This window comes from Tribolium madens, unplaced genomic scaffold (genome assembly GCF_015345945.1).
Source record: "Tribolium madens isolate multiple individuals breed KSU strain unplaced genomic scaffold, Tmad_KSU_1.1 Scaffold_19;HRSCAF=116;Tcas5.2_LG9, whole genome shotgun sequence".
In the NCBI taxonomy this organism is placed as follows: Eukaryota; Metazoa; Arthropoda; class Insecta; order Coleoptera; family Tenebrionidae; genus Tribolium; species Tribolium madens.
Genome location: NW_025400983.1, coordinates 12,388,846 through 12,415,923, shown reverse-complemented (window position 1 = coordinate 12,415,923; position 27,078 = coordinate 12,388,846). Strand labels below are relative to the sequence as shown.

Sequence of the window (27,078 nt, the reverse complement as noted above, 5' to 3'; positions counted from 1 at the left end):
TATTAAAAGAATTTTTTTAACAGTATTTATTGTCTATGGATACTTAAAAAAACGATCAAACGATTATTATTAGTAACAGACAAACAACATTATACAGGGCAATTCAGATAAGATAGTGATCCTGACGATCTGGCGATGCAACCCAAAAAACAAAATTCATTTACGTCTTGATCTAATTTAATTACGATTTGCATTTGCAATTCAGGTTATCTTATGTTGCTCTGACAGTGCTTTGACAAGCAATTTGTGATTTATAAAAAAAAAAACAGTTTGTCTACCTTTAATGTTTCATTCTTTCATACATTTTGAATTGGGTTTACCCCGAAAAGACTTCTCTAATTTCTCTATCATGGCACTAATAATCGTTCTCTGCGCTCATGTCAGAGTGATATAAGATGATACCTTGGATGCAACTTGCAAATTGTAATTTAAATTGGATCAAAGGCGTAAATGAAATTTGTTTTTTGGCTTGCATCGACAGATCGTCAGGCTCATTATCTTATCTGAATTGCCCTGTATATGTAGTAAACTTTAAAAATAGAGTGTTTATTTAACGAAGAGATCAAATTATTTAAAAAATTATGTAAAATCGATCAATACAAATACAAGTTTTTTGCTAAAAAATGCAAAAAATACAAAATCTTGAATTGTAACTCATTTGTTAGATACATTCCTATGAAAATATGAAAATACTAATTTTAAGTCATGCAATAGGTTATTACTTATTCTTATTATTATCTATAATTTTTGTATTTAGATTTTAAAATATGTTAATATTCAAAATTAATTCTAACTAATACAGTGAATTTAATTAGTTTTAATACATATTCTTGAAAACATGATGAGGTTGTGGCTAAATTGGAAGTTTGGAGGAAGTTCCGATAAGCATACAGAGTAAATGGAATTTAATAATTGAAAAGGGCTTACTCTATGTTTGAGTTACCATGAACCATGAATATTACGACGTGATTTGAATATTTGTGGTATTAGATATTTTTACTTATTACTGGTTTAGAACTATAATTCTTGATAATTCACAAATAATAAAAATGATAATAATGACAACACATTTTTGATACAAGATGCAAATTACATAATGGTATTAAAAAGTCTGTTCGATTTTATTTAAATGGAAATCACCAAGTTAAAATAATTGGTTTCAGCTTTAAATAGTGGGTATATTAAAAAACAAGTTTAACAAGTATTACAAACACTCCCATTGTGATAAGAGGGCTACAATGTTGTACGAGTATCACAAAGAAATGTTGTTACACGTGTTTTTTATACTATTTTTTCTATTGGGCGCTTTTTAAATTAAATTTATTATTGTATTTGACAGTTAAAAGTGGTGACATTTGACGTATATGGTACCCAAATTGCTCGAAAATAACTTAAATTAGTTTCGGTGAAAAACATTGAACTGCAAAAATTTCTCCCTTAAAAACCACAATGTATATGGTCAGTGATTACCAAAGTATTGTATAAAATGGCGCCAAAAAACAGTGTCACAAAATTGCATTTCATGCTTTCAGTTACACAAACTACTCATTGGGACACCAAAATAGAAAATAGTATATTAAAAAAACAAGTGTAACAAACACTCCGTTTGTGATCGAGTAGTTTGTGACACGAGCCACGCAGTGGCGAGTGTTACAAATGCACGAGTATTACAATGAGAGGTTTTAACACGCGTTTTTATACTATATTTTCTATTGAGCGCTTTTTAAATTGAATTTATTATTATATTTGACAGTTAAAATTTTTGACATTTGAAGTATGCAGTACCCAAATTGCCCAAAAATAATTTAAATTGCATTACAATTTCGGTGAAATACGTTGAACTGCAACAAAAAACGACAGTATGCAGCCAGTTATGCAAAATATTGAATAAAATGTAGTCAAAAAACTGTGTCACAAATTGCGTTTTATGCAGCTATTTTCAGTTTCAGTTAAATGTTCATTGTGACACCGAAATTGAAAAAAGTACTTTGAAATCAACTTTTCTCTGTTGTTCTTTTTTGTTTTGTTTTATTCCTATTTTTGATTTTTGTACCATCCTTTGAAAGAATTGAAAGAAATAAAGTTTTTTTAAATTCCGGTGATATATCAAAGTCTTTGTCAACAACTAGAACCTGTGTCAGACCTTTCATTCGATTTTCAGATGACCGCTCCTCGCTTTCCCGTCGTATTAAAAATTGGTCACGCCCACGGCGGTCTGGGCAAGGTGAAAGTGGACAACATCAACGATTTCCAAGACATGGCGAGCGTCGTCGCCGTCGCGAACACCTATTGCACTGTTGAACCCTACATCGACTCCAAGTACGACATCCACGTTCAAAAAATTGGTACCAACTACAAAGCCTTCATGCGCAAATCTATCTCCGGTTGTTGGAAGACCAACACAGGCTCGGCTATGTTGGAACAGATCTCGATGCCGGAGCGATACCGCTCCTGGATTGATGAAGTCTCCGACTTGTTTGGCGGTTTAGACATCTGTGCTTTAGAAGTCGTGGTTGGAAAAGACGGAAGAGAGTTTATAATAGAAGTGAACGACAGCGCACTGACCCTTCTAGGGGACTCACAAGAGGAAGATCGGCGACATATTGCTGATTTGGTGGCTTCGAGAATGCAGGCCATTTGTAGACCTAGAACTCCTCCAAGTGAAGAACCGGTACCACCACCAGTGGGACCTAGAGGCATTTTGGGCAGTTTGACCAGCTTGACACATTCGGAGACTCCGCCACCAAGCGCGTCAGATCACCCTTCGTTGTCGAGTGTGGGCAGAAGAGACAGCCAAGGTAAACGAACGCACACTTTAGATAAAAAAAATATTGCGATTTATAAGCACAATGCTGTCAATGTATTTCTTAAATTTAGAAATTTATAAGCTATAGTCTATACTATAAATGTTGCATTATTGCTATCGTCGTCCGCAAAATCGCTTGTATCACCGCTATCGTCGGTTATGATAAGTACATTAACTTTTACAGCTCTATGATTTTCCCTACTTAAATATTGGTCTTCATATGCGATCACACGATTGGAAACTCTTGCAAAATGACAGCTAAGAAAAAGAAGTGTGCACGTTCCAAGTGTCTTCTTTGTCACTGTGTGTTCGCCACCAAATATGGAACAAGCTCCACGCATATTATGTATTTATTACTTTCTATTTTTTAAAGAAAAATGTCATTCACTAATAATTTGTATTTAAATAATCAGAAAAGTAACTACTTTTCTGAAGACAAAAACCCTGTATACAAAAAGTTGTCATTTACTCATTTGCTGCTCATTTTTACTTATTAAGTCCACTACCTTTCTAGTTAGTCTCTCTCATTTTTTGTTTTTTTTTGGTTTACTTTTTATTTTGGTTTAACCTAGATTTTTTTAGTTGTACTGTCTCAATTTCTAATTAGTTGGTCCCATTTTCTGGTTTAACCTCCCATATCCTGATTGGTCTCTTCAATTTTCTCTTTAATCCCGATCCATTCTTGGTTTACTTTTTCCATTTCCAAGTAAAGCCAGCCTTTTTTTTTCTGATTAAACTCGGCTAATTTCTAATTGGTACCTCCTACTATTCCTGTGTGGCCCGTTCATGACTCGATCGTTTTTTCTTATTTTTTGTTTTACTCGGCCACCAACTTGGTATACCTCACAAATTTTTATTCAACTCCGTCTTTAACTCGCCAACTCTTGCACATTTTCCATTAAAAATTACCCATTTTTAGTTCTTTTGATGTTCTGTTTAACTCCGTTTAACCCTCACAGTGAAGCCTGTCCCCTCTGGAAAACCTCTCAATAATTAAAAAAAAAATACATATCAAGATATTTGGAACACTGCCTGTTACTACAGTTACGGTGGTATGCAGTTTTTCGATCCTAAAACGTCGTAAAACGTATCTTTTTAATATGCCTCCATTTTGATTGTATAATAGACATATTAAAGAACGCGACATTATCATGTGCGATGTTTTAATAGTCATTAATTGACGGAACATTTTACGAAAATTTTTATGTAAGTATCAATATCCCGCCTAGGCATTCCGTATTCTAAAACATGCATTGGAGCAGTGATTCCACATGTTTTCTTAGTTACGAGGCTTACTAAGGAAAAACTGAATAATTGTTAATTATTAACGAAAAATAACGCAATTATAGTTGGTACCAACAATATTTGAGACTCATTATAGAATAAGACGATTACCCCCCACGGTGGTTCATGGGGCTTGCGGTAGAGATGCCATAAAAAAATTTGCATTTCTTAGGACAGGCACGTTTCAAAGGTTTGTAGGAAGAGATGGTTCGTAACAGAAATTTGTTTTTGGGCTTTCATCAAAAAAAATTAAATTAATTTTAATATTCAGCTGTATTTTGAGATTGTTTTTTACAAATCTGCATTATCACTTTAATATTAAATTAATATACAAATTCCCAAATGTTTGCCTGTAATAAATTAAAAGCCTACCACGAAAATACCTGAATACGGCTCTTTTGTAAATCTTCAGGGTAGTACCACCAGCAGTGAAAACTTATTACGGCCGACCGCAAGGGCTGCTTAACCCTCAATAAAGCTTTGCATACGTCAATCTCAAATATTCTTGCTGACGACTATAATAAAAGCTGGGAAGGAAAAATACAACAAAACAAGATACGCCAGAGAGAACTGATATTATGACTATTATGAGGTTGCACCCTTTAAGCTAAAAAACTGAATGTGTCAAAAAAAATTCTCAGATTAAAGCCAACGCCAACGGGATCAGTTGAACTCAAAAAATGTCCAGGCGAGAAAAAGATTATTTCTATCGAGATGGCGTTGGACGTATCATTCATCTCAGTTTATGACAAAATGTGTCAAGAACAAGAAATGTCCAGTGGAAAATTTTGATAACCATATTCGTGTTTTTGAAAGAATTTAGATAAAACAAAAGACAACTAGATCAAATTTTGACTTTTAAAATTGACATTACCAATCGTCACAACAATCCTTAAATCGATTAAAATAAAAAAGATTGTTTGAAAACGGCAGAAAATAAGCAAATTACCAAAAATTGTATAAAAAAAAATTGTTTCATAAGACCTTGAAGCACTCCTTCTTTAAAATAACTCGTGGCTGTATTATCCATTCACGAAGCATTTGCCGCTAAACCATAAACCGTACCTCTTGTAAATCTTCGTAATCACTCTCAAACCGAACGCTCGTGTCTTGTGAAAATCGGTTTTCGGTACCTACTCAATATGTATATTCTTGTTTTTCCATGTCACTGTATGTTGTCGGAGTAAGAGGAAGATAGTGACGTAAAACTTTTAAATGAGAAGCAAAATTCCGGATCAGTGGTAACAAAAATGTAACGACTCAAATTTTAAAATTTATTTAAAAATATTTAACAAATATTCGTTTTATAAAATGAAATAATAAAAATACGATACATGTACCTAATATCCTACGGCTAATAATAATTATGTATGAGAATATTCATCGGATGAAGAAGTGTCGTCACCCAAGCTAAATCGAGGACGAAATGTTTTGGGTGCACTGGTACCTGTCACCCTCGCCTTCGTTATATTACTTAGCGGCAGCAGCTTCGTGAATGGATAATACCACTCGTTTCTTAACTTGAATTCTTTAAACTTGAATCGAAGTTGTACATATTTACTTTAAGATATCCTCTTGAATGTACCACGAAAAAAAATTCAAGCCAAAAATTATTTTTTTTTTAGTTTTTTTGGTATAGAAATTTTTTTTATCAGTTTTAGTACAGTGAGTTACCCATGTATTTGATGTGTTAGAAATTATTATAACAAGTGTTTAATTTTTCTGTAAACACACTTATGTTATGTTTCAGTATCCCAGAGCAGTACGGTTAGTAGCAGTGGTCCCAGCACTGGCCGTCTTCCAGATCCTCCACCTCGACCATTCCAACGTCAAGGCAGTCAACAACAATCTACTGAAGACACCGAAGACACAATGAAAAATTTAAGAAAAACATTCGCTGGAATATTTGGCGATATGTAAACGCTCTGATTAAACGACTGTTTGTTTTTGTATCGTCAAAGGCAGACAGGTCAAAGCAATATACCTGCATAAAAGGTGTGTTACTCCACTGCCTAGGGCCAGGTACTTGTGGGAAGTACCTTTGTTATGTTTAGCCTAGTTGTTAATTGGATGTATAAGTTACTCAGTGTACTCGTTATTAGACGTTTTGTTATGGGATAGAGTGAGACATATAAGGGGCTAAGCGAACACATCCTCTTTCCCTCTTCTGTAGTACTTTTACCAATTGTAAAATGACAATATTATTGTAATCCTGCTCCTGCACTCCTCTCTGTAACCGTTTCGTCAACTTATTGTTAGATTGTGGGTTGTTCATCGATTGTTAGAGCAACGAATGTTTGTAATAACGTTTCCAGAGAATTGTAAACTCGCCATAGCCCAAAAATTCTACAAATGCACACTGATTCAAAACCCCAACCATCAGCATGTGCGCAACTTTGTCCATTGGTGCTAAATCATACAATTCTCTCATCTTCCGAGCGGGCACCAATTGTTGAATGTAACTTTCTAAACGTACTCCGTTGTGCCTTTGTAGAATTTTTAGTTTATAGCAAGCGATTCTCTCGGGTTTATCCTCGTTGGTCCAAAACAGTGAAGTTGCGCACACTGGACTTGATCGATCCGGATAAGCCCCAAGAGTATGACATTATGTAATAACTAGATTTTACATGATCTGTAGATTAGATTTTCGTAGTACGTTGTCTCCTTTATCACATTTGTTAGATCTTGGCGGATTTTTTATAAAATTATTTGTAGCTGGCTACAATGTTTTCAAGTTATAATCGTTAAAGTAAATATATTAAACATATTAAGCAAAAACATTCGATTTGCATTTAATATTATAAGCATATCATATTTGTTTGTGAGATTCGCTCAGTGTTAACTTGCATATCCTTTAAATGTGTGCGTTTTTTTGGTTTGGAGACAGCAATTCGAGGTTGTGTAGTAGCTCAGCTTACAAATAATACGTTCGGGCATATTGTATAGTGTTATATCGATGGAAATAAAATAAATGAGTAAATAATTACAAAGAAACTTTTTATTGTCATCGACAAGGATTCAAATAGGCTTAACGACAAGGACTAGTCGCTATGAATGAATGATTCACACCCAGGTGTGCCATCACATCGGTTAAATTATTTTGTTGCTTTTTAATTCAGCTGATTCATTTTGAAGTCATCAAGAAAATGTCGTAGATAAGTTGTAATGATCTCATTTATCACTTCACAATACGTACAGTGCTTTCATTTCAAAATACGACAGTCTCAATAACTTTGATCCAGGGTAAAGATTTATACTTATGTTCAATCAAAAACATGTGATTACTTCATTACTTAGGATTGCAAAGAGAAAGTTTAAAACCAAAATTGATTATAACATTTTAGGTTTTATCTCTTTAATTCTAAATAACACCTCATATTTTTGAGATATATTATTGTAAAGGTGGAGAAAAGACTTCCCTAACCATGGTAAAAATTAAAATCTGAACATTTGTTTAAGAGTTTTTAACTTTTGGTACCTTTCATTATAAAACAATTTAATTTAAACAAAAAACACTTTGACAAGGATTACGAAAAACGTTTTTTTGCATACAACATTCATCATCTAAGTTCAAATTTTTATTAAAGAAATGCTCTGTTCGTTCTAATTAAAAAAAAATTAGTACCTCAAAACAATTTTCTCAAGCTTTCATGCTCTTGATTCCAATGTAAAGAATCAATTACCAACTTTAACTTTATTCTTGTCCTAGTCTGTCACCAAAACTCGTGCATTACTTTCCACTTCTTCACTTTTTTATTCGATCACTTGCTATGTGCCATTTGTGTGGATACTGGATTGACATGATTTCCTGAAGCTCTTCGACGATGATTCTTATTTCGTTCAGTTCTTTTCCTAGTTGTTTTAAAAAAGATTCAAGCATAGCAAAATTTATGACCAAACAGACTTTTGGCACATTTGATATGCAGATATCACAATTTAATATATATCGTGTTATTCTAAGTGTCCATGTCTCAAAAAACACACATTGTTGTCTAGTTATGCTAACTGCCATATGTCATACAATTTACTCAAATTTTATGCGAGTGCTAATAATTATTGTTGAATGTAAGTTTTTCCACTTCGTTGTCACCTTGTAAATTTTTATGTACCTATTTTATATCTCACGGTTCTCTTAAGTTTATCTTTTTTGATCGGGATTGTGAAATTACACAGAGTAGATTTAGTCCACCAAAATAAGTTTCAAGAGTATTATAATTACATTATTATATGTACCTAGATGATTTGTGAATCTACTGCACTGTTTTCTTTATCATATGTGTTGAGTCGGTTTTTCATAGCTGATGGCAATATTTTCAAATTATGATCATTAGAGTAATTAAGGAGCAGACTTTCAAAATGCAGTTTGTCCATTTTTTTTTATAAATTGAGATAAATGTTGCGTTGCAGCCTAAATGCAATTGTCTTTCCAATGAACGTTTCCTGGAAATTCAAATCGCACTTTGCCCTGTGTTGAAAAAAAACATTGAAAGTTGGCTGGACATTCAAACTGCATTTAGTCCCATGTGTTGATTCAAACAAAACGCGTTTTGTCTGTCAATTTTAGGCTAAATGCAGTTCGTTTGATAGTTGACGCACTAGCCACTTTAAAAAATAACAGAAACAAGCGCTGCCAAAAGAATTTTTGCTCAAAAGAACTAAAGAAGTCACACCACCAACCAAATAAAACAGATGAAGAAGACGATGAAGAATGCGCATGTGCAGATGAGGAATAGGTGCTACATGTATAAATTTGTTTATTAATAGATATATGTATGTATAAACTTTGTCCCTCAAATTTATAAGCAGAGAAAAATTATTAATTAAAAGTCCAAAATCAAGAGAAAACTTAACTTTTCTTTTCACTGAATCAGAATAAGGAAGATTTAATTACAGATTTGCTCGTTTCAGGTGAAGCAAAAAATGTTTTTCCTTTGCAGTTTTGGCGTAAATGTAAAATCAAAAAAAAATGTTTCCTCTTGTAAACTCGATCCGGGGAGATTCTGTATAGTTATGAGATTGGTGAGAAATATTTGATTTGAATGTAAAAGAAGAATCTATGTAACAAATAAACCTTACTGACAAATTTTGAGCCAAAAGGTTCCCCTATTTCATAGTGAAAAGTTACAGAAATGGTGACAGTTATAGCAAGAGGAGTACATATAAATAACGGCTAAATTATAGAAAACTCCTCAAGCCATAACTTTATTATTTTTAAAGATATGACAATACTTCTTAGTTTATTGTCGTCTATTGTTTGGGATATATGCTTAATCAATGCTGTATCCTGTTTCAACTTTATTTTCTTAGCACTTTATCATTGATCAATTAGTTAAAAAATTAATAGTTTAAGCTAAAAACGTTTGGTTTCATAGTTTTTATTCACCTATTCATTAAAATAGACAGTGGAAAAAATACATAATATCAAATAATGTTGAAAAATGTCGTTAGTTCGAATTTTCTTTTACTGTTTTTATACTTTTTGGTGTTAATCAAGAATGATAAGATTCAAGAATATTTTGAATGCAATAAAAATAGTAAGAGAGCACTACACCTTTACAAAATCTACATCCGTATAATCTAGTACGGCCAAAATTAAAATTAAATGTACATTATTCTACAGTCTATACGACCGTCAAACAAATGATGGCAATAAGATAAGCATTCTTTTTAAAATTTGCAAAAGCAGCAAAAGGAAAAAGTGCAATATATCTAAATAGTGGCTAAAAAAATAGTAATTTAGCTCCGATTTTTTTGTCCAAAATACTTTTCAATCTACTTATTTCAAATATCAAAGACTGTTAGCAATTAAAGTAAACGTTGGAATAAAGCAGATAAGTGCTCAAAAGATGCAATCTTTGTTTAGATTGCTTCTTTGAACAATTTTCCGATGCTAAAATATTATACCTCAAAGGTAAGTTATTATGGCTTCCTTTCCTTTTGTAATTATGATAATCACCCTTTAGAATAGCTTTAGAAAATAAGAAAATTTTTGAAACGCATTATGTCGCCGTTAGTAAATTTATAATAGCTATTTACGGTATTAGCCCAGTAGCAACATTTTTATGGCCGGGGCAGTACTTTACAGGTCGAGCCGTATGGCAAGACCTACATGTTTGGCAAGACCATAAAAATGCTACCAGTCGTATATTGTCTAAGATTTTTTAGGATACTGCAGCAATTACTTTTAAGTTAAGCAAAAATTCATAAAAAAAAATTAACCAGCATTTACATACAAACGAGTCCAGTAGACATGTTACCGGTCGGTAGATAGACTACTAACGAACTGGACCGGTAAATATTATCTACCAGACTCGTTTGTAACTATGTAAACGCTAGTAACAATTCACTATCCTAAAAATAAACACATAGGTTTTTTAGAGTAGTTTTTTAGCTTGAAATAAGAGTTTTATATTAAGTAAAACAAAGTTTTGTATCTTATTAGTTTTACAATCGTTCCTTCAAGATTTCTTTTTGCTTATCGTTTTATCTTTGTTATTCTTTGTACAATTCTCTCGAGTTACGTACTTTTTTCGTTCTTATAAATTATTCAATATCTTTGTTCCGCTCCTTTCGACCTCACAATTTTAAACTGTCAGGAAAAACTAATCTAATAAAAGCTGCAAGTTTGTACAAACAGTAAAAACTTCAAGAATCATGTTTCTGAGATAAGAATTTAAAAATTTAAGAATGAGGTAACAATAATTTTACCGTATTATTACTAGTAGGAAGGTAGTAGAATATATTAAAAATCGTCACAATTTCCGGCGATAATATAAATTAAGTAGTTGCATATTATCTACAAGTGCCGGATACACATTTATCGCATAAATTAAAACCACCAGTGCAACATGTCAACGAAACAGCGTGTCCGTCAGTTAGAATCGTGCAGTCGCGAAATGTTCGGTGATATGATCCTCCACCATCAAACTCCACCACAACAATCGGTCTTTGGAGAAATCATCCAAGCTGTACCGGTAACGCTTTCAATACGAAAAAGTTCGATGGAAAGTCCTTCAAACAAATACACAGATTACGAGAAAAGAAGAGCCTCCGATTTAGTAGAAGAGCTTTTAGTAGACATCTATAGCAATATTAACGGATCCGATTACAACTCTGCAACTTCGAGCAAGTCCCATCGGAGCTTCGTTGCCGAAATTAATAATTTGCAGGGAAAAGGTGTGTTTACCTAATTTAATAACAGATAGTACAATGATAGGGGGAGCAATAAAACGACAACAAAACACGCAAAGCTAGAATATTAATTAAAAGCATGAGGATTGATATATGTATGTACTTTTGAATTCATATTTTAACATGATCGATCGCTTTATCGGGTTTAAATACACCTGCTTTGTAAACATCAAATTAAATTCTATGGAAATTTCAGAAATTGGGGCAACTCCTCCTATTTACACTCCCTCAAATGATAATGTTTATTTTAACCGAACTAAATTTTCTCCTGTTATTGTTTGGAAGTGGTCGCACTTCACTGAATAAACTTTATCTTTCTTTATAAAACACTTAAAGCTTTATTTATTGTAAAATATGAATTTTTGTCGTGACATAATCTTCAAGATTTACTTTTTACAGATGCAACAGAATTATTATCTCTGATTAGTTATTTGGAATGTCACGTGGAGCGCGCTGGAAGCATTCTGGTACGGCAACTGAAGCGCCGCGACGCTTTGCGTCGTCAACAAGACGCACACTCTGACGTCATTACCAGCCAACTTCTGAAACGTGAGTACTAAAATCAATACTAGCCAGATTCAAGGAGATTAGAACTGGTGTTCCTATCACTCTATCTCTATCCTTTGTCGTAATTGAGAAAAGGATGAAATTTGAGTGTAGATATTATTTTCCTGTGTGAGTCGGTCACATCTGATAGATCAGCCAGAGAGTGCAGTTTGTCTATACCTAGCGATGAATGCGTGCAGAACATGTCCTCATGAGCGGGTTCTTTAGCTCTATTAAGAATACAGCTGCATATGCTGGTTCGATGGTGCAAAGGGGGACTGGTGAGTTTTTCGCTGGTTTTAAACAAAGTAGAAATAGAGTTTGTATTGTGATTGTGACCTGTATGAGACTCAAAACAACACATTCTGAGTTTTTTTCTTAATCCTGATCTTTTTTTTGCACTATACTATAAATATTAACAGTTTTGTTAACCTTACTTACGACTCGATTGTTGTAACTGCAAAAAAATTTATTGTATTTACTTTATGTAGATTTAAAAAAAATTAATTATTAGTTATTACACATAACTTAGCAATAGATCCATATTTGCAAAACTCACAACCAACGAAGTACATTTTGGGTCTTGCTAGTCACATTCTTCTTCTTGTCTTCAGTTTTCCTTGGTGTTATCCCTCTTAAGAGTTCATTGACCTCAAAAAAGTTTAAAAATGGATTTTTATCACATAAATTACTAGCATTTATTACAATGTACAGTAAAATTTATGAACATAATTTCCAGTATACTAACAAAAGATATAATAATTTAATAATTCAAGAAAACTGTTTACAAGAAACCGAGTGTCAAACAAACTAACAATTGCTCGGTTAATATACCGGGTGATCAAAAATTATTAAACTTTATTCTTAATTGGTGAATTTAGAGTAACTTTTTGTTGTTGACAAAATTATCCTCAACATTAAATTTCAATACATTTCAGTAGAAACGTATTCTAGTTTTTTCTCAAGCAATATCAAATTTAGCTGGAGTGTTCTGAATTCTTTTACCAACTCAGACATTCATAGTTGATCACAAAGATCAATTGTATTAGGTATACACTATACCGGTTTCAGAATTTAAAATTAAAAATAATTTCCTATAATAGTATATTATAATACTAGTTTATAAGCAAGCCTTTAAAACACGAACGACGGGTTTAAGAGCACGACGCGTCAGCGTTTTAAAGGCGCTTATAAACGAGTGTTATACGCTATTTTTTATTATACCTGCCCATTTACGATCTCTTATGTTGAAAAAATGTGAATTTACACAATAAAATTATCAAATTATTTCTTGTTACTTAGACAACTTTAAAATTCAGCGTGCTATAAAGGCCAAATTACGCACGCTGCAGCGTGTTTTAATTGAGGATTATGATGCAAGTATAATAAAAAATAACCTATAGTTAATTTTAAAAACAGTGTAGACCTGTTTCAGCATTTTTTTAAAAACGCAAATTTTAATTGGGACAGCCTTTATAGATAGGTCTATTAGTTATTTAAGAAAAAAATTGTTTGATGGTTGCTAAAGTAGCGCTGCTCTGATTAGTGTTGTCTTATCGTTTAAGTGAGTTTTAAATTTTTCTCTCCGTTACACATGCTTTCAGAAACCAGTCTATATTCCAAAAAATAACCTGATAAACAAAAGAATTTGTGTTTTCCAACATGATCGCCTCTCTAATTTCTCTGGAGGATTTAAAATGGTATTTTCTTTGTGTATCATGTGTTTATTGGATTTGTTTTCTCGTGTTTGCGACTAGCAAGAAACCAGGAAAATGTTCCTCAATTCAGAATGTCCTGTATACCTAATCGTAAATATGTTATTAAAAATAATGGATTAGTAAAACTATTCCCTCAGTGGTACTTTTTTTTATCAAGAATTGTTTTCTTGTCCTGGAATAAACTGAAATACCAACTTGTATATTCTTTCGAAGAAGTTACCTTTCGTTTCTTTAAATAAAACTACAATTGAGTTTATTCCGATCGTAAATTAATGTAGTTAAGTGTTACCAATAAAGTTTCTCCCTACCCTTTACTCAAACTAATGTTAACATTATTAATGTTCAGTAACTACTTACCTAAGTACAAACTTTGATGTTTGATTAATTTGAAAACAGTTATTATTAATTAGAATTAACATTTTTTAATTGACATTAGAAAGGTGAATATCCTTTCTTAAAAAAGTAATAAGGCAATTTGTTCACCACTCACCAGCATGAAAAATGTTTACTTGTTAGCATTACAAATGGGACAAGCTCTGGATTAACCGATACATAATGCAGGATAAGCGTTTATCGATTTGTCTGCTGCTTACTAATTGGTGTAATTTACCTACATTTATTTCAAGTCAAAACAGTCGAGTTTAAATAACGTTATGGAAAATTTTACTAAATGTGCTTTCGTTTCGTGTTATTGCATCTTATTGTATTCTCTATTTTCTCCGTATTGATTTGAAACTTTTGTTGTTTAATTCATAACAGAAAATCGACTTTATCTTTGTTGACTCCCACACATTTATTTTCATTTCGTTTAATTTTCACTGGGGAAGATAAAGGTTGAAAATAAAATAGACTCTCATGTTTCCTGTTTATGGAAATTTAGTACTAAAGCCAACACCTGACGTAGGTTGTTTATTAATTAAAATGTTAAGCCATAATGAGCAACGTCACGAGGGCTGAAATATTCCGTGTCTACATAAGGGTACGTCTGGGATTAGATAAACACACGAAAGCTCTTAAATTTTGTAAACTAACTTTCAAGTTTGAGAAGGTAACGTTTTTTATACAAATACACCTACAGAGTGTTTCATATAATGTTAATGTAAGATGCAATCAATAATACATATTCCGATACGAACTCGATTACAAATTTAGAAAAATTGAATAATCTTCTCTAGTTTGTTCACCCTTTCAAAAATTACAACGTCTTTAGTTAGTTAGTGATTAAGATAGATAAACTAGAATCATTTTCATGTCGTCTCTTGATAGAACAAATCATAATTGATTCTGAAAAGCTGCATGACTATTAATGAAACAGTGATTAGTTTGACAACTACTGTCATGGGTTTCCAAAAATTAACTGTGTATTTTTTCTATCCAGTGTTTTGTGACTTTTGTAGATTTGATGGGTGCGTACATTAGGCGCAAGCCTGGTAAAGTTGTGTGAAACACCCTGTATAGTACAGCCTAAAATATGGTTGCGTTTTCATGTTGAAATGTTGTTAAAATTTTTACTTTTATGAATTTTGGGTAGCTGTTTACTTTTTGAAAGCGTTATAATTGAATACCTGAGGACAGACATCATTACAACACTACCTAATATGTAAAGATAGTCTATAAAAAAAGTAATTTTGCAAAAAATATTCTGAAATTTGGCATTTGTGTAATTCATTAAAAAATAGGCTCCAAAATTGTTCAACAGTTATATTCAAAATTGTTACTTATTTAACTCGTTCTTCAAAAACGATGCATACAGACACTAATTTAATTGTGTTCTTTCCCATTCATGTTTATTTTGTATTCTCGTCAATTTCTTGTTTAAACTTAGATAATGTTTAGCCACGTGTTTAGCAAACGCGCATTACAAATTGCATCTAAATTTTAACGGTGATCTTTTTCTGATTTCTGTTTGCGATACCGAATTTGTCTCGACTTTTGTGTTTTTGTCTAAATTTTCTTAGGGTCGGTCTCATCAACAATAACAATAAATAAATTTCCGTTAAAAAAAAAACAGACTCCAGAGCAAAGATGACGTGACCGTTTTCTAGATAATTTTCAAACTCTTTAATTATTTCAAGACTTATACACTACTTTTTTTTTAAATACTTAATTCTTTTATTCCAAGTCTTCGGTTGTTAAAAATTAGTAATAAAACTATTAAAACAAAAATGACAAAATGTTGTTTATAGTAATAATATTTTTTTGCTTTTAGTTTGATCTGAGTCGTCATCTTTCTTGCATAACCGTGTGGTACTATAAATTTTTGATAAGTAAATATAATTTAAAACTAATAAACGAAATTAGTTTCTTCAGTTAATTTACCCTTACCATACGACATTTTAGCATCCATAACAGAAAGAATAAATAGTTATTATGTTTTGTTAAATTAATAAAAATTAATCAATATATTTATTATTACAAATAGAAAGTATAAACAATAGGATCTTAATAAACTACATATTCAAAGAAAAAAACATACTACGTAATGAAATGATGGCAAATGCTGAATTTTCTCTGATTATTAATTAATTTTCTATTTAATATTGAATAGTACCGCATTGTAGTTTTTTCTCGATAAGTGGAATTTTTAATTTAGGTTTATTACTCGAATATTTCTGAATTTTTTTTCAAACTATTAATACTTATTGTATTTGCGGGAGTTACCGCAATTTACGATAACGACAGGCAAAACCTTATATTGGAATCCCAGTTTCTTGCCCCGTTTTGTAAAATTAAGCCGATTGAAGTAACAATCTGGTAAGGGATTTTTTAAAGCTTAAATTTGGCGCATCTTTCCGTAATTCGAATTTGAGTTTCTGTTTCTTGGAAATTCGACTGCATACTTTTAACAGACTCATTCTGAATGTTTTATTATAATTATGTGTATATTTTTCAAAAGATATGCATTTTTCATAGTTTAAGTAAAAAAAATTGTAGTCGATACTCCGTTGCAATAATTTGTTTGGTTTATAATTTTTTTTTATGATTCCTACAATTGACGCAACTTTTTTATGTCTAGTGATTTTATAAGCACGACTCGTCATTTCTCTTGAAAAACAATTTGTGTCATGTTTAACAGCCTCCATCCATCATATCCTCTAAAGCTGTCTATAAATATTTATTGCACGCATATTGCTTGGAATTTTAGAAAATTGATGTGTGCTTTTATTCACAGGAAGTGGTCCGGACGGCCCAGAGATGCGTTTTTCAATCCAACCAGGCCCTGGAGAATCGGGCTTTTCCCAATGGTTAGCAGCTATGAAGATGGTGGCTCAATTATCCGGTGGCATACCTCTTGAATTTCGAAAACGTTTATGGCTTACATTGGCTGACAGACACTTGGCAGCTCGCGGTATCGATTGGTCTAATGTGGAGAGAAATTGCTTCAGTGAGTGGTCGCATCCAACAGATTCCGAGTTGGGGGTACAAATTGTAAAAGATTTGCATCGAACTGGATGTAGTCTTTTTTGTGGAAAGGATGGAAAAGAAAATCAAGCCTTGTTAAAGAGAGTACTTCTGGCTTATGCTAGATGGAACAAAGCTGTCGGTGAGTTTATAATTCTCAATTTCAGGCAAGTGGTTCAATTTGTGCGTTTTAGGCTATTGTCAAGGTTTTAACATGTTAGCAGCTCTGATACTTCAAGTGACTGATAAATGTGAGACTGATGCTTTGAAACTCATGATTTATCTCATAGAAGGAGTGCTCCCCGACTCATATTTCGCTGATAGTTTACGTGGACTTTCCGTCGACATGGCTGTTTTTAGAGAGTTACTAAGGGCTCGATTACCACGTCTTTCAAAACATTTAGATGCTCTACAAAATGCGGCCAAAGAAGGAACCACCAGCTACGAACCTCCTTTAACCAATGTTTTCACCATGCAGTGGTAATTTGAAGTGACATTTGATTATAAATTATAATATTAACTAAGTTTGTTATTTCAGGTTTCTCACATTGTTTTGTAATTGTCTGCCACAACCGACGGTTTTGCGTGTTTGGGATTTGATTCTTCTCGAAGGTAATGAGATACTTCTTCGCACGGCTTTAGCAATCTGGCAAACTTTGGCGGATCGAATAATGGGCGTTCGAAGCGCGGACGAATTCTACTGCATTATGGGTGCTTTAACTCGCGAACTTCTCGAGTTTGAGCTAATTGATGCAAATTCTCTAATCAAAACTGTGGTAGCAATAGGACCTCTAAATGAACTCAAGAGTCTTCGTGAACATTACTTGTACAACATAAACCCTTGGGGTAGTGCAGTACCTACAACTATATTTCCCGACAGTATTGACAAGCAAATGAAACTGTACGCAAAAGACAGATTGGTGCTAGATATAAGCGCCCTCAAAAAGCAATATGCAAAGTTAAAACAAAGACAGAGACAGGCTCACATAATTTTTAGTGCTGCTATATCTAGACAACCTCCTCCTAGTACTCCAGTCGCTATGAATCATTTGCTATTAGGAAAAAGTGCTTTGGTTCCTGCTAAAAGGTTGGGTCCGCCTAAAGGAAGTATTCCTCCGGCTAGAACTCCCCCAAGCACTCTTTTGTGGAAAGACGCCCCTAAAACCAGCGACAGTTCTTCGTCATCAGATACTGAACTCTGCGACGATCCAAGCGAAGCGTCTTCGGATGAAGAAGATGAAGAAATCAAAAGTCAATTTGTAGATGACAATCCCGAAAATCTTATGAATAAAGACAATAAAGCCGTTGCTGAAGAAGTCGATGTTGCCAATTCTTCCAATAGTCAAATTAGTAGTGATATTTTTGATAATTCCGCTTCAACCAGTGTGAAAGACATATTTGATGTAGCAGAATCCGACGATGACAGCGTCGATTTTGAAAAGTTTCTAGAAGATCGTGTTCGTTGCCTTAAAGAAATTAAAACACCGACTAATGAGGAACCGGAAGAGGAAGATAGAATTACATACGGTAGAAGAAATAGTGAACGCGCCTTACAAATTATTCAAGAGAATTCGTTAATTCTACATAGAATAATGCAATGTCAGTCAAGATTATCACCGCCACCACCTTTTGTCAACCAGGACAATGCATCTGAGGCAACAATAGCATCGCCGAAAGACAAAGAAGCGACATCAATGACTTTCTATGATACGTTAAGCAGTATTAACCTCAATTCTTCGCCAACTCATGAAACGGAACACTGGCCGAGCACAACAAATAACGATGCAGTAAAACAGGAAACCAAGTCTCTTGAATATGGTTCCAGATATAGCAGCATACTTGAAAAAAGCAGGAATTTGGATGAAAAGTACAACAACTTAATTTTAAATGCAAGTGTTATGAATTTGAGAACTGTTAAGGACGAAAATGACTCTAGTGATTCAAGACTTGATGATCCAATTATTTCAAGTGTTGTGAATTTTGATAAAATATCAGAGAACAGTCTGGATAAAGCCAATGACGAAGAATCAAAAAGTGAAATTCAAAATATTGTTAACGTAAAAGATAATTTTTCCCTAAATTTTGATGAAGGTTCGACTTGCTATAATCCCATCAGTGCAAAATATTCGTACTTAAAATCCCCGTGTTCTGATGGTAGTGATAAATCGCCAAGTTCAAAATCTCCAAATAAAATATTCAACCCGTTCCCCATTCCTTTGAATTCTCGACAAAGCAAGGAAGTTCCTTTGAAACTGGGATTGTACAAAAAATGACAAAATAACTTTATATTATTTTTGTTATCGTTGTGCTTATAATAAGGAAAAGACTGCACTCAAATTTATTGTTATTATGAACAAAGATTGTAAAAGTTTAACCGCATTAACACTATTGTATTACCCGAGAAAAGCGAACCATCAAACAGTTTTGATGGTGTGACAAACATTTATTATTAATAAAACCTTGTTGATACTATTTTGCGCTGTGCCAGATCCGTTCTAAAGATTTTAGCAAATAATATATTTCCTTAAAAATTGTTATAGTGTTGACTCAATAAATACATTCTTGTTTAACTTTTAGTAATTTGTCCAAAATGGATACGAACACCATAAATATCGTCAATTTTTGTAACAACTTCTCTGGTCTCACAAACGGACGGGAAAAACTGGCTGTTTTCTTGTCCATACTAGCCATGATATTTATGAAACCAAGGTGAATCTTCTCTTAAACAGTTTTTCTGCCAGGTCTTTTTTAATTTTAAGTATAAGTTTTTGCCAACTGTTGGCTTAGATCAGATAATTTTGTTTAAATTATCAAATTATCCCAAAAACAATGTTAATTTTTCATAAATGATAAAAATACAAAGCATAAGCAATGAAAATGTCCATATCATCAAAAGAAAGCGAATAAAAAAAATTAAAAATAAACAGTGGCAATTTTATCTGAGTATTTGACACCGTTTATAACAAGATAAGTCATTTAAATAAAAATGACATTAACAAACAATATGCAAAATTTTACTTACCTACCTTTACAGTTTTTCACGGTACAAAAATTTTTAGAGAACAGTTTACAGTTCCCTTTTGCGTGAATTGAATTTTGTGGCTCGAAATTTATCAATTAGGTAAATGTAGTTGTCTGCTCAGTGGTATGGTCATAGTAAGTATTATAGACAAAGACTATAAATGTCGCCAATGTTAAATTTGCTTTTAGTTGTTTATCATTATCAACAACAACTAAAATATTCAATGTGTTTAAGTTCTTTCAAAAGTGGGATTATATAAAAAACGACAAAACAACTTTGTATTGTTTTATTATTATTGTGATTATAATAGAGAAAAAACTGCACTCAAATTTCTTATTATTAGAACAACGATTGTAAAAATTTTAAGAGCAAACAAAAATTTGATGACTAGATTGATCTGTGCTGTGCCAGATTCTTTCTAAAGATTTGAGCACATGAAATTAGAAACTTTTATAGAGTTGACTTAATAAATAGGTACATTTTTATTTTTGTCTAGTAATTGTATTCGTCTAAAATGGGTGGGCACGTACATACGAGATGTTTATCACCATAAATATCGTCAATTCTTGCAACAGTCGGCCATACTTTAACTTCTGGTCTCACAAACGGTGCGGGAAAAGCTGCCTGTTCTCTTGTATATGGTCTTTCCCAAGAACTGTTAATAACTTGTTCCTGTGTATGAGGCGCCATCTTCAATGGATTCACTCTTATATCCATCACTCCATCCTCAATTTCTTTAATTTCGTGTCTAATCGAAATAAGAGCATCGCAAAATCGATCCAATTCTTGTTTGTCTTCTGATTCCGTCGGTTCAATCATCAAAGTACCAGCAACAGGCCACGACATTGTAGGTGCGTGAAACCCATAATCCATCAGTCTTTTTGCAATATCAGCAGCTTCAATGTTAGCAGTCTTTTTAAACTCTCTTGTATCAATAATGAATTCATGAGCGACCAAATTCGAAGTTGGACTTTTAAACAAAGTTGTGTAATGTTGTTCTAATACTTTCGACATATAATTGGCATTTAAAATGGCAACTTGAGTGGCTTTTCTTAAGCCTCGAGCCCCCATCATTTTAATGTAAGCCCAAGAAATGGGAAGAATCGCTGAAGAACCAAACGGTGCAGCACTAACAACACCGTAAGTGGGTGAATCTTCCCCTAAAGGATTGACTACGGGGTGACCTGGCAAAAATGGTGCTAGATGTGACTTGACCCCGATCGGTCCCATGCCAGGACCACCACCTCCGTGAGGTATGCAAAAAGTTTTATGCAAATTCAAATGAGAAACGTCACCTCCATAATCGCCAGGTCTGCATAAACCAACTTGTGCGTTCATGTTGGCACCATCTAGATAAACCTGACCGCCATTTTTATGAATAATATCGCAGACATCAGCCACTGTTTCTTCAAAAACACCATTGGTGGAAGGATAAGTGATCATCATGCATGAGAGACGATTATTAAACTTTTCTGCTTTTGCTTTAAGATCCTCAACATCGATTGAGCCGTCATGCTTCACTCTGACTGGTTCAATCCGCATACCAGCCATTTGAGCACTTGCTGGATTAGTTCCATGAGCACTTACAGGAATTAAACAAACGTCTCTGTTTTTATCACCTCGGGCATCATGGTAGCACTGAATAGCCCTCAATCCTGCATATTCTCCTTGCGCTCCACTATTAGGCTGGAAGCTAATCTTATCGTATCCTGTAATAGCACAAAGGTCTTTCTCAAGCTCCGCAAATAACTGGTGGTAGCCCAAACTTTGATCCAGAGGAGCGAATGGGTGGATATCGGTAAAGTGTTTAAAAGAGCAAGGCATCATTTCTGTTGTAGAATTCAGTTTCATTGTACAGGAACCTAACGGAATCATTGAATGGACCAAAGAAATGTCTTTATTTTCAAGAATTTTCATGTAACGGACGATTCTTGTTTCAGAATGATGTGAATTAAATACTGGATGTGTTAAAAATGGAGAAGTTCTTTTATATTCACTTTTGGTTATCGAATGTTCACGAACCATTGGGTTATTAAGCAAATCTTCAATTTTATGCGAACTGCCAAATATTTCAAAAAGATCATTAACATCTTCAAAAGTAACAGTTTCGTCAAGTGAAACTCCAACAGATCCATCGTCAAAGTATCTCAAGTTAATTTTTTTCGCATTAGCTTTACGTTGGATCTCTTCCACTGACAGCTTTGGCTCGATTCGAATAGTGTCAAAGAAGAGCTCATTCGTCAAGTTATTACCGTCTTGTCGCAAACCGTGACTTAATACCTGTAAACAAATTTACAAAATAGTATACAATGCAACCTCACTATCTGACTAATAGTCAATTGCAAGAAAGTGCATTTATGCAAAAGGTTGATTGAATAATTATTATTTTGTGTAGTTATTAACATACGTAGGATGTATTGAATGTCATAACAGCTGCAGATGTCAGTTTGAAATCCGAGCGAAGATTTTAAGACATCTAAGGCTGTTATGACATTATTACATCCGAGGTTTGTTCAAGATTTTATCGGTTTCTGTCGAATAAGCCAAAAATTGGAACAAATTAAATCCAAAAATTGAAACAAATTAAATCCAAAAATTCTAGGATGTAATGACAGCTGCAGATGCCAGTTTGAAATCCGAGCAAGTTTACAATTTTACAATATCGATATGTCAGTAAAAATGACATAATTATCGATATTGTAAAATTGACTTTTCAATAAGGTTATGCCATAGTTACCAGACCATTTTTGTGTATGTAACATTGCTCTTTACAGACAGAAATCGATAATTATTATTTACAGGCACATTATAGTTAATAATTATGGGTGTTTTTAAAAGAAAAAAAGTTTTGCCCCTTGGAAAGACAAAAATTAGGTACTTCCTTCATCTATGTTTTTTTTTAATGCAATATTTGCAAGCAATTATCCCAAAAATTATTTAAGATACAAAAAAACTGAAAAAACAGTCTTGTAGAAAATTTTATAAGTTTTAAACTCGACTTTAAGTTTGCACCATATAATACAGGGTGCTAAAAAAAGATTGTAAAATATTTCAGGAGGTAATAAAACAAACAAAAAAGTCTTAATGAACATGGGTCCGCAAAGTAACGGTTTTGGAGATATCGAAAATTATTCGTTTTTTTTTTAAACATTTATTTGCAGTCTGTTCAAACAAAAAAGAAAAGATTCTAGTGAAAATTCTAAAAATTTTTCACATTCGATATCTCCGAAACCGTTACTTTGCGGACCCACCGATTATTAACACTTATTTGTTTATTTTGGTCCATATTACTATACCTCCTTAAATGTTTTACAATTTTTTTTATACGCTGTATAATAACTTCGACAATATATTCTATATACAGGGTGTAACAAAAAGATGGGAACAAAAAGTAAACTTAGATTTCCCAGGTCAAATTAAAGTTATTTAACCCAACTTACTTTTATATCAAATTGCATCATCGTTTAAAAGTTCGAAGACGCTAATGAAATAATGATTTGTTTTGCTTAAATTAATAATTTAAATGTGTCAAGTAAGTATTTCACCATAATAATAAAATAAAAGAAATTGCACCAAAAAATGTGGTTTTGATATCATCATATTGTCTGTACCAAATTTCATAAACATCAATTAATCCATTAAAAAGTTATTAAAGAAAAAGGAAAATAATTTTTAAATTTTGGCGCCTTCTAACTACAAGTTGGTATAGAGGTAAGTTGGGTTAAATCGGGTTTATTTTAAACTGAAGAATCTCAAGTTACCCTTTGTCCCCATCATTCCGTTATGCCCTGTATAATTTCTTTCTGAGCTTCCATTGACTGGATTATGTGCAAAGTCTGAACCGGTATCCGGATAATTGAGGTTTTACTACAGTAATAAAAAAAAATTACTCACCAAAGTCAGGTTGTGAATTTTAGTACCAATATCTTTGAGCCCTTGTGGCCCATGGTAAACCGCAAACATGGCCGACATATTAGCTAGTAACGCTTGAGCGGTACATATATTACTTGTAGCTTTATCCCTCCTGATGTGTTGTTCACGTGTTTGTAATGCCAAGCGATAACCGTCTCGGCCTGCAGCATCTCGAGTTACTCCAATCATCCTGCCTGGCATGAGTCGTACTAAAGATTGATTACAAGCAAAAAACCCAGCATGAGGCCCACCATAACCCAGTGGTACTCCTAATCTTTGGGAAGTACCGACAGCAACATCGGCACCAAATTCACTCGGTGGTCGAAGAAGTGTTAAAGCGAGCAAGTCGGTGGCACAACACACTAGAGTACCTAAATATAATAAAAATCAAAATCAACTTGTTACTTTTTCTATTTTGTATGGTACCGTGCGAATGAGCAGCTTCCGCGACAGAGCTAAAGTCTAGTATATTTCCATCAGTGTCTGGATATTGGAAGAGTACCCCAGCAACATCTCTGTTAGAGAAATCTGCTTCAAAAACGTCAACAACTTCAACTTGTAGCCCCAAAGATGATAACCTTGTTTCTACAACTGAAATTGTTTGGGGATGTAACTTATCAGAAAGCAACATTTTTCTTCTTTTATTATGTCGATAACAAAGCGAAAGAGCTTCAGCAGCTGCAGTGCCTTCATCCAAAAGTGAAGCATTAGCCACATCTAATCCTGTAAGATCGGAGACCATTGTCTGGTAGTTAAGAAGTCCTTCAAGTCTCCCTTGGGACACCTCCGGTTGGTAAGGAGTATACTGAGTGGTCCAACCAGGATTTTCAAAAATATTTCGCATAATGGTATGAGGCACACAACAATTGTGGTATCCCATACCTATGTATGACCTCCAAATTTGATTTCTTTCCGCTATTTTTCTTATTCGATTTATCAGCTCATATTCGCCTGAAAACAAGATAAATTGTTACTACCAAAGACCCCCTGTAGTTTGTTATCTCATGAGTCATGACATTTGACTTGGACGAAATAATTCCATACCTACGGGTTCTTCAATGTCTAATTGTCGATTCAAGCGAATATTTTGTGGAACGGCCTTACCAGTCAGCTCATCTAAACTCTTAAATTTTGATTAATTGATTAAACATTATTGTAAGTAATTGATTAATTTTACCTTAAAGCCGAGCGAATCCAACATTTGTATAATATCGCTGTCCCGAGGCCCGATGTGTCGGCTGGGAAACTCATCTTTGTGGGGAAATAAAGGACCGTCAGGTTTTGGAGCACCAGCACTTAGAAATCGCAAATTTTTAAGTTTGGGAAAAATAGGTCGAGTACGGACTACTATTTTGTACATTTTTAGTTATTAATAGGTAATCGATCTCGAATGAACTAATTATTTTCGACTTCACATTGTCAATATAAATGAATGAGGTCAGGGGTCGCAAAAATATGATAAGAATAAGATAAATTTTTATGTAAATTGTGGGGTAATTTGTATGATAAATCATGTTTGCATTCTAAAGCTGTTACAGAATCATTACTTTAAATCAGAAAATCTGTTTTAGTTTTTTTTATATTTTAGGATTTAAGCGACGTTTTAAAAGATTAGTAATTTTAGTCTTATTTTGCTATACAAGATGTATGAACAAAAAGACCACAAGACATTAATTACTTCTGTAATAATAACTAAAAACAATTGTTTCGAAGAAGCAGATTCACTGGTATAATCAGTGATCACCTAATGGAAATACACATAAATAAACAACATCATTTATTTTAAACTACTCAACAATTGAAGTGGATATATTAAAATAGATATTAGAGAATACTCTTAATTTTTTATTCAGTGGATATTAAATAAAAAACAGTTGCAATAAATAAATTTCAATTCATTCCGTTAAAACTGAAGGTAAATTCTAAAATTTTCACCGTTCCTAAACCTAGTATGGTGTAGGATCACCCCTGTCTCTTATTAGGTATCTTACTCTATTTGGATGACTCATTAACAAATTACTACAATTACAATTATTGATAAAATCTTGAGATATGGCTTTTGATGTATTATATCTACAACCCTGCATCTTATCGTTAAAGAAAAAAGGACATACAAAATAATATAAAAATAAAAAATAATAGGAGTATAAAACAAAACGCAAAACGAACTTTCGAAATCATGTCAATTGTCAGTAGGTATTGCTACTCTTTTAACCTAGGAGTAGTACATTTTAAATGCAAATTTTTGAAAAATAGTTAATATCCACTTCAATTTATTGTTGAAGAGTTTATTTTGTACACTAGAAAAAAAATGTAATTTTACCGTCTAATCTAATTACTCTGACTGTCGTAATTATCTGTCAGTTCTATTAAAGCTTTTGCTATTAAATAGGTACTGATGTAAGGTGAAGAAAGAAATAATGCAAACAGAACTTAAAACACAAACACATATTTATTTTAAAAAATTTTAATCTATATTACAAGTAAAACTTTAACAAAAACAAAAATGTCTCAGTAATGTGTTGATTATATTCTTTATTTTCCGTAATGTTCACGTTTGATTCCTCATCTTAGTTTCATAAAAGCATTTTCAAAAAGTCTCTTGGTTGGTGTAATATGACAGTTCTTACTCAACATGCAACTGTTACATTTTACCTCAACATTTTCTGCATGTCTACTGGGCTTTCTTCATCATTGTCCAGAAGAACTACCTATTTCTTTAGTGTTTTTCATCAATAAATTACTGCTTATTCTTCTATTTAGAGGAGTTTTATCATTAGGTACAATTTCCTAAAGTACTTTGATTTTAATCTGTTTCCTTTGAGTGGCTTCTCTATTATAATCTATCGCTCTTTTTTCTCTTGTCCTTATTTTCAGGTCAGGTCAGGTCCAAGCTGTTTCAAATAAAAATTTCTATCGATTGGCCGAAGATTTTTTTCAGTTCGAAGCCTTGGTGTCTTTATAAGTGTTTTAGCCCGAAAAGGTGTTTATTTAAGTAGCCATAATATGGTAAGTACTAGATTTTTTTTTTGAAACGACGTTGATATCATTTCAAATAACTTAATTATGTCCGCAATTCTTTTACATTGGAAACGCCATAAGAGAAATACTTTTAATCTAACCTTAATTTCTTACCAACTGTTGGCTTTTAGATTATTTAAATTTTGAAATCTCTCTAAACTCAAAATTTTACATGC

At 33.0% G+C, this 27,078-nt stretch overlaps 3 protein-coding genes across 5 annotated transcripts in view; 2 read left to right on the top strand and 1 right to left on the bottom strand.

Moving 5' to 3' along the window:
* Nucleotides 1-7,052, top strand: part of LOC123010940 (synapsin) — a 54,902-nt gene extending 47,850 nt beyond the window's left edge. The window contains exons 6-7 of the mRNA XM_044408145.1: nt 2,162-2,798; nt 5,841-7,052. Coding sequence (XP_044264080.1) covers nt 2,162-2,798; nt 5,841-6,010 — 807 coding nt within the window. The 3' untranslated portion in view covers nt 6,011-7,052. The remainder of the gene's footprint in view (nt 1-2,161; nt 2,799-5,840) is intronic.
* A 1,033-nt stretch (nt 7,053-8,085) lies between these two features.
* LOC123015436 lies at nt 8,086-19,517 on the top strand. Of its 3 annotated transcripts, none has more exons than XM_044415158.1 (6): nt 8,086-8,155; nt 10,933-11,266; nt 11,681-11,830; nt 16,718-17,089; nt 17,142-17,427; nt 17,486-19,517. In XM_044415158.1, the coding sequence occupies exons 2-6, from the start codon at nt 10,939-10,941 to the stop codon at nt 19,218-19,220; spliced, it is 2,871 nt and encodes a 956-aa protein (XP_044271093.1). In that variant the 5' UTR covers nt 8,086-8,155; nt 10,933-10,938; the 3' UTR covers nt 19,221-19,517. The 3 variants fall into 3 exon arrangements, with proteins under 3 accessions (XP_044271093.1, XP_044271092.1, XP_044271094.1); XM_044415157.1 differs by having other exon boundaries at nt 11,666-11,830; XM_044415159.1 differs by lacking the exons at nt 8,086-8,155; nt 10,933-11,266; nt 11,681-11,830 and adding an exon at nt 11,993-12,108.
* Nucleotides 19,518-20,237: 720 nt separating this feature from the next.
* Nucleotides 20,238-25,261, bottom strand: LOC123015435 (glycine dehydrogenase (decarboxylating), mitochondrial). The gene is made up of 5 exons (XM_044415156.1): nt 25,059-25,261; nt 24,926-25,004; nt 24,308-24,832; nt 23,864-24,252; nt 20,238-22,249 (listed from the first exon to the last, which is right to left on the bottom strand). Exons 1-5 carry the CDS (start codon nt 25,239-25,241, stop codon nt 20,462-20,464), a joined length of 2,964 nt encoding a protein of 987 aa, XP_044271091.1. The 5' UTR covers nt 25,242-25,261; the 3' UTR covers nt 20,238-20,461.
* Nucleotides 25,262-27,078: the final 1,817 nt, after the last annotated feature.

Excerpts from the sequence above, each read along its gene's own strand:
- LOC123015436 (XM_044415157.1), top strand. The coding sequence starts at position 10,939 with ATGTCAACGAAACAGCGTGTCCGTCAGTTAGAATCGTGCAGTCGCGAA. Across the intron at positions 11,831-16,717 it reads TACCAGCCAACTTCTGAAAC|GAAGTGGTCCGGACGGCCCA; the intron begins GTGAGTACTAAA and ends TTTTATTCACAG. Across the intron at positions 17,090-17,141 it reads TAGATGGAACAAAGCTGTCG|GCTATTGTCAAGGTTTTAAC; the intron begins GTGAGTTTATAA and ends TGTGCGTTTTAG.
- LOC123015435 (XM_044415156.1), bottom strand. The coding sequence starts at position 25,241 with ATGTACAAAATAGTAGTCCGTACTCGACCTATTTTTCCCAAACTTAAA. Across the intron at positions 25,005-25,058 it reads TGGATTCGCTCGGCTTTAAG|AGTTTAGATGAGCTGACTGG; the intron begins GTAAAATTAATC and ends TCAAAATTTAAG. Across the intron at positions 24,253-24,307 it reads GGAAGCTGCTCATTCGCACG|GTACTCTAGTGTGTTGTGCC; the intron begins GTACCATACAAA and ends TATTATATTTAG.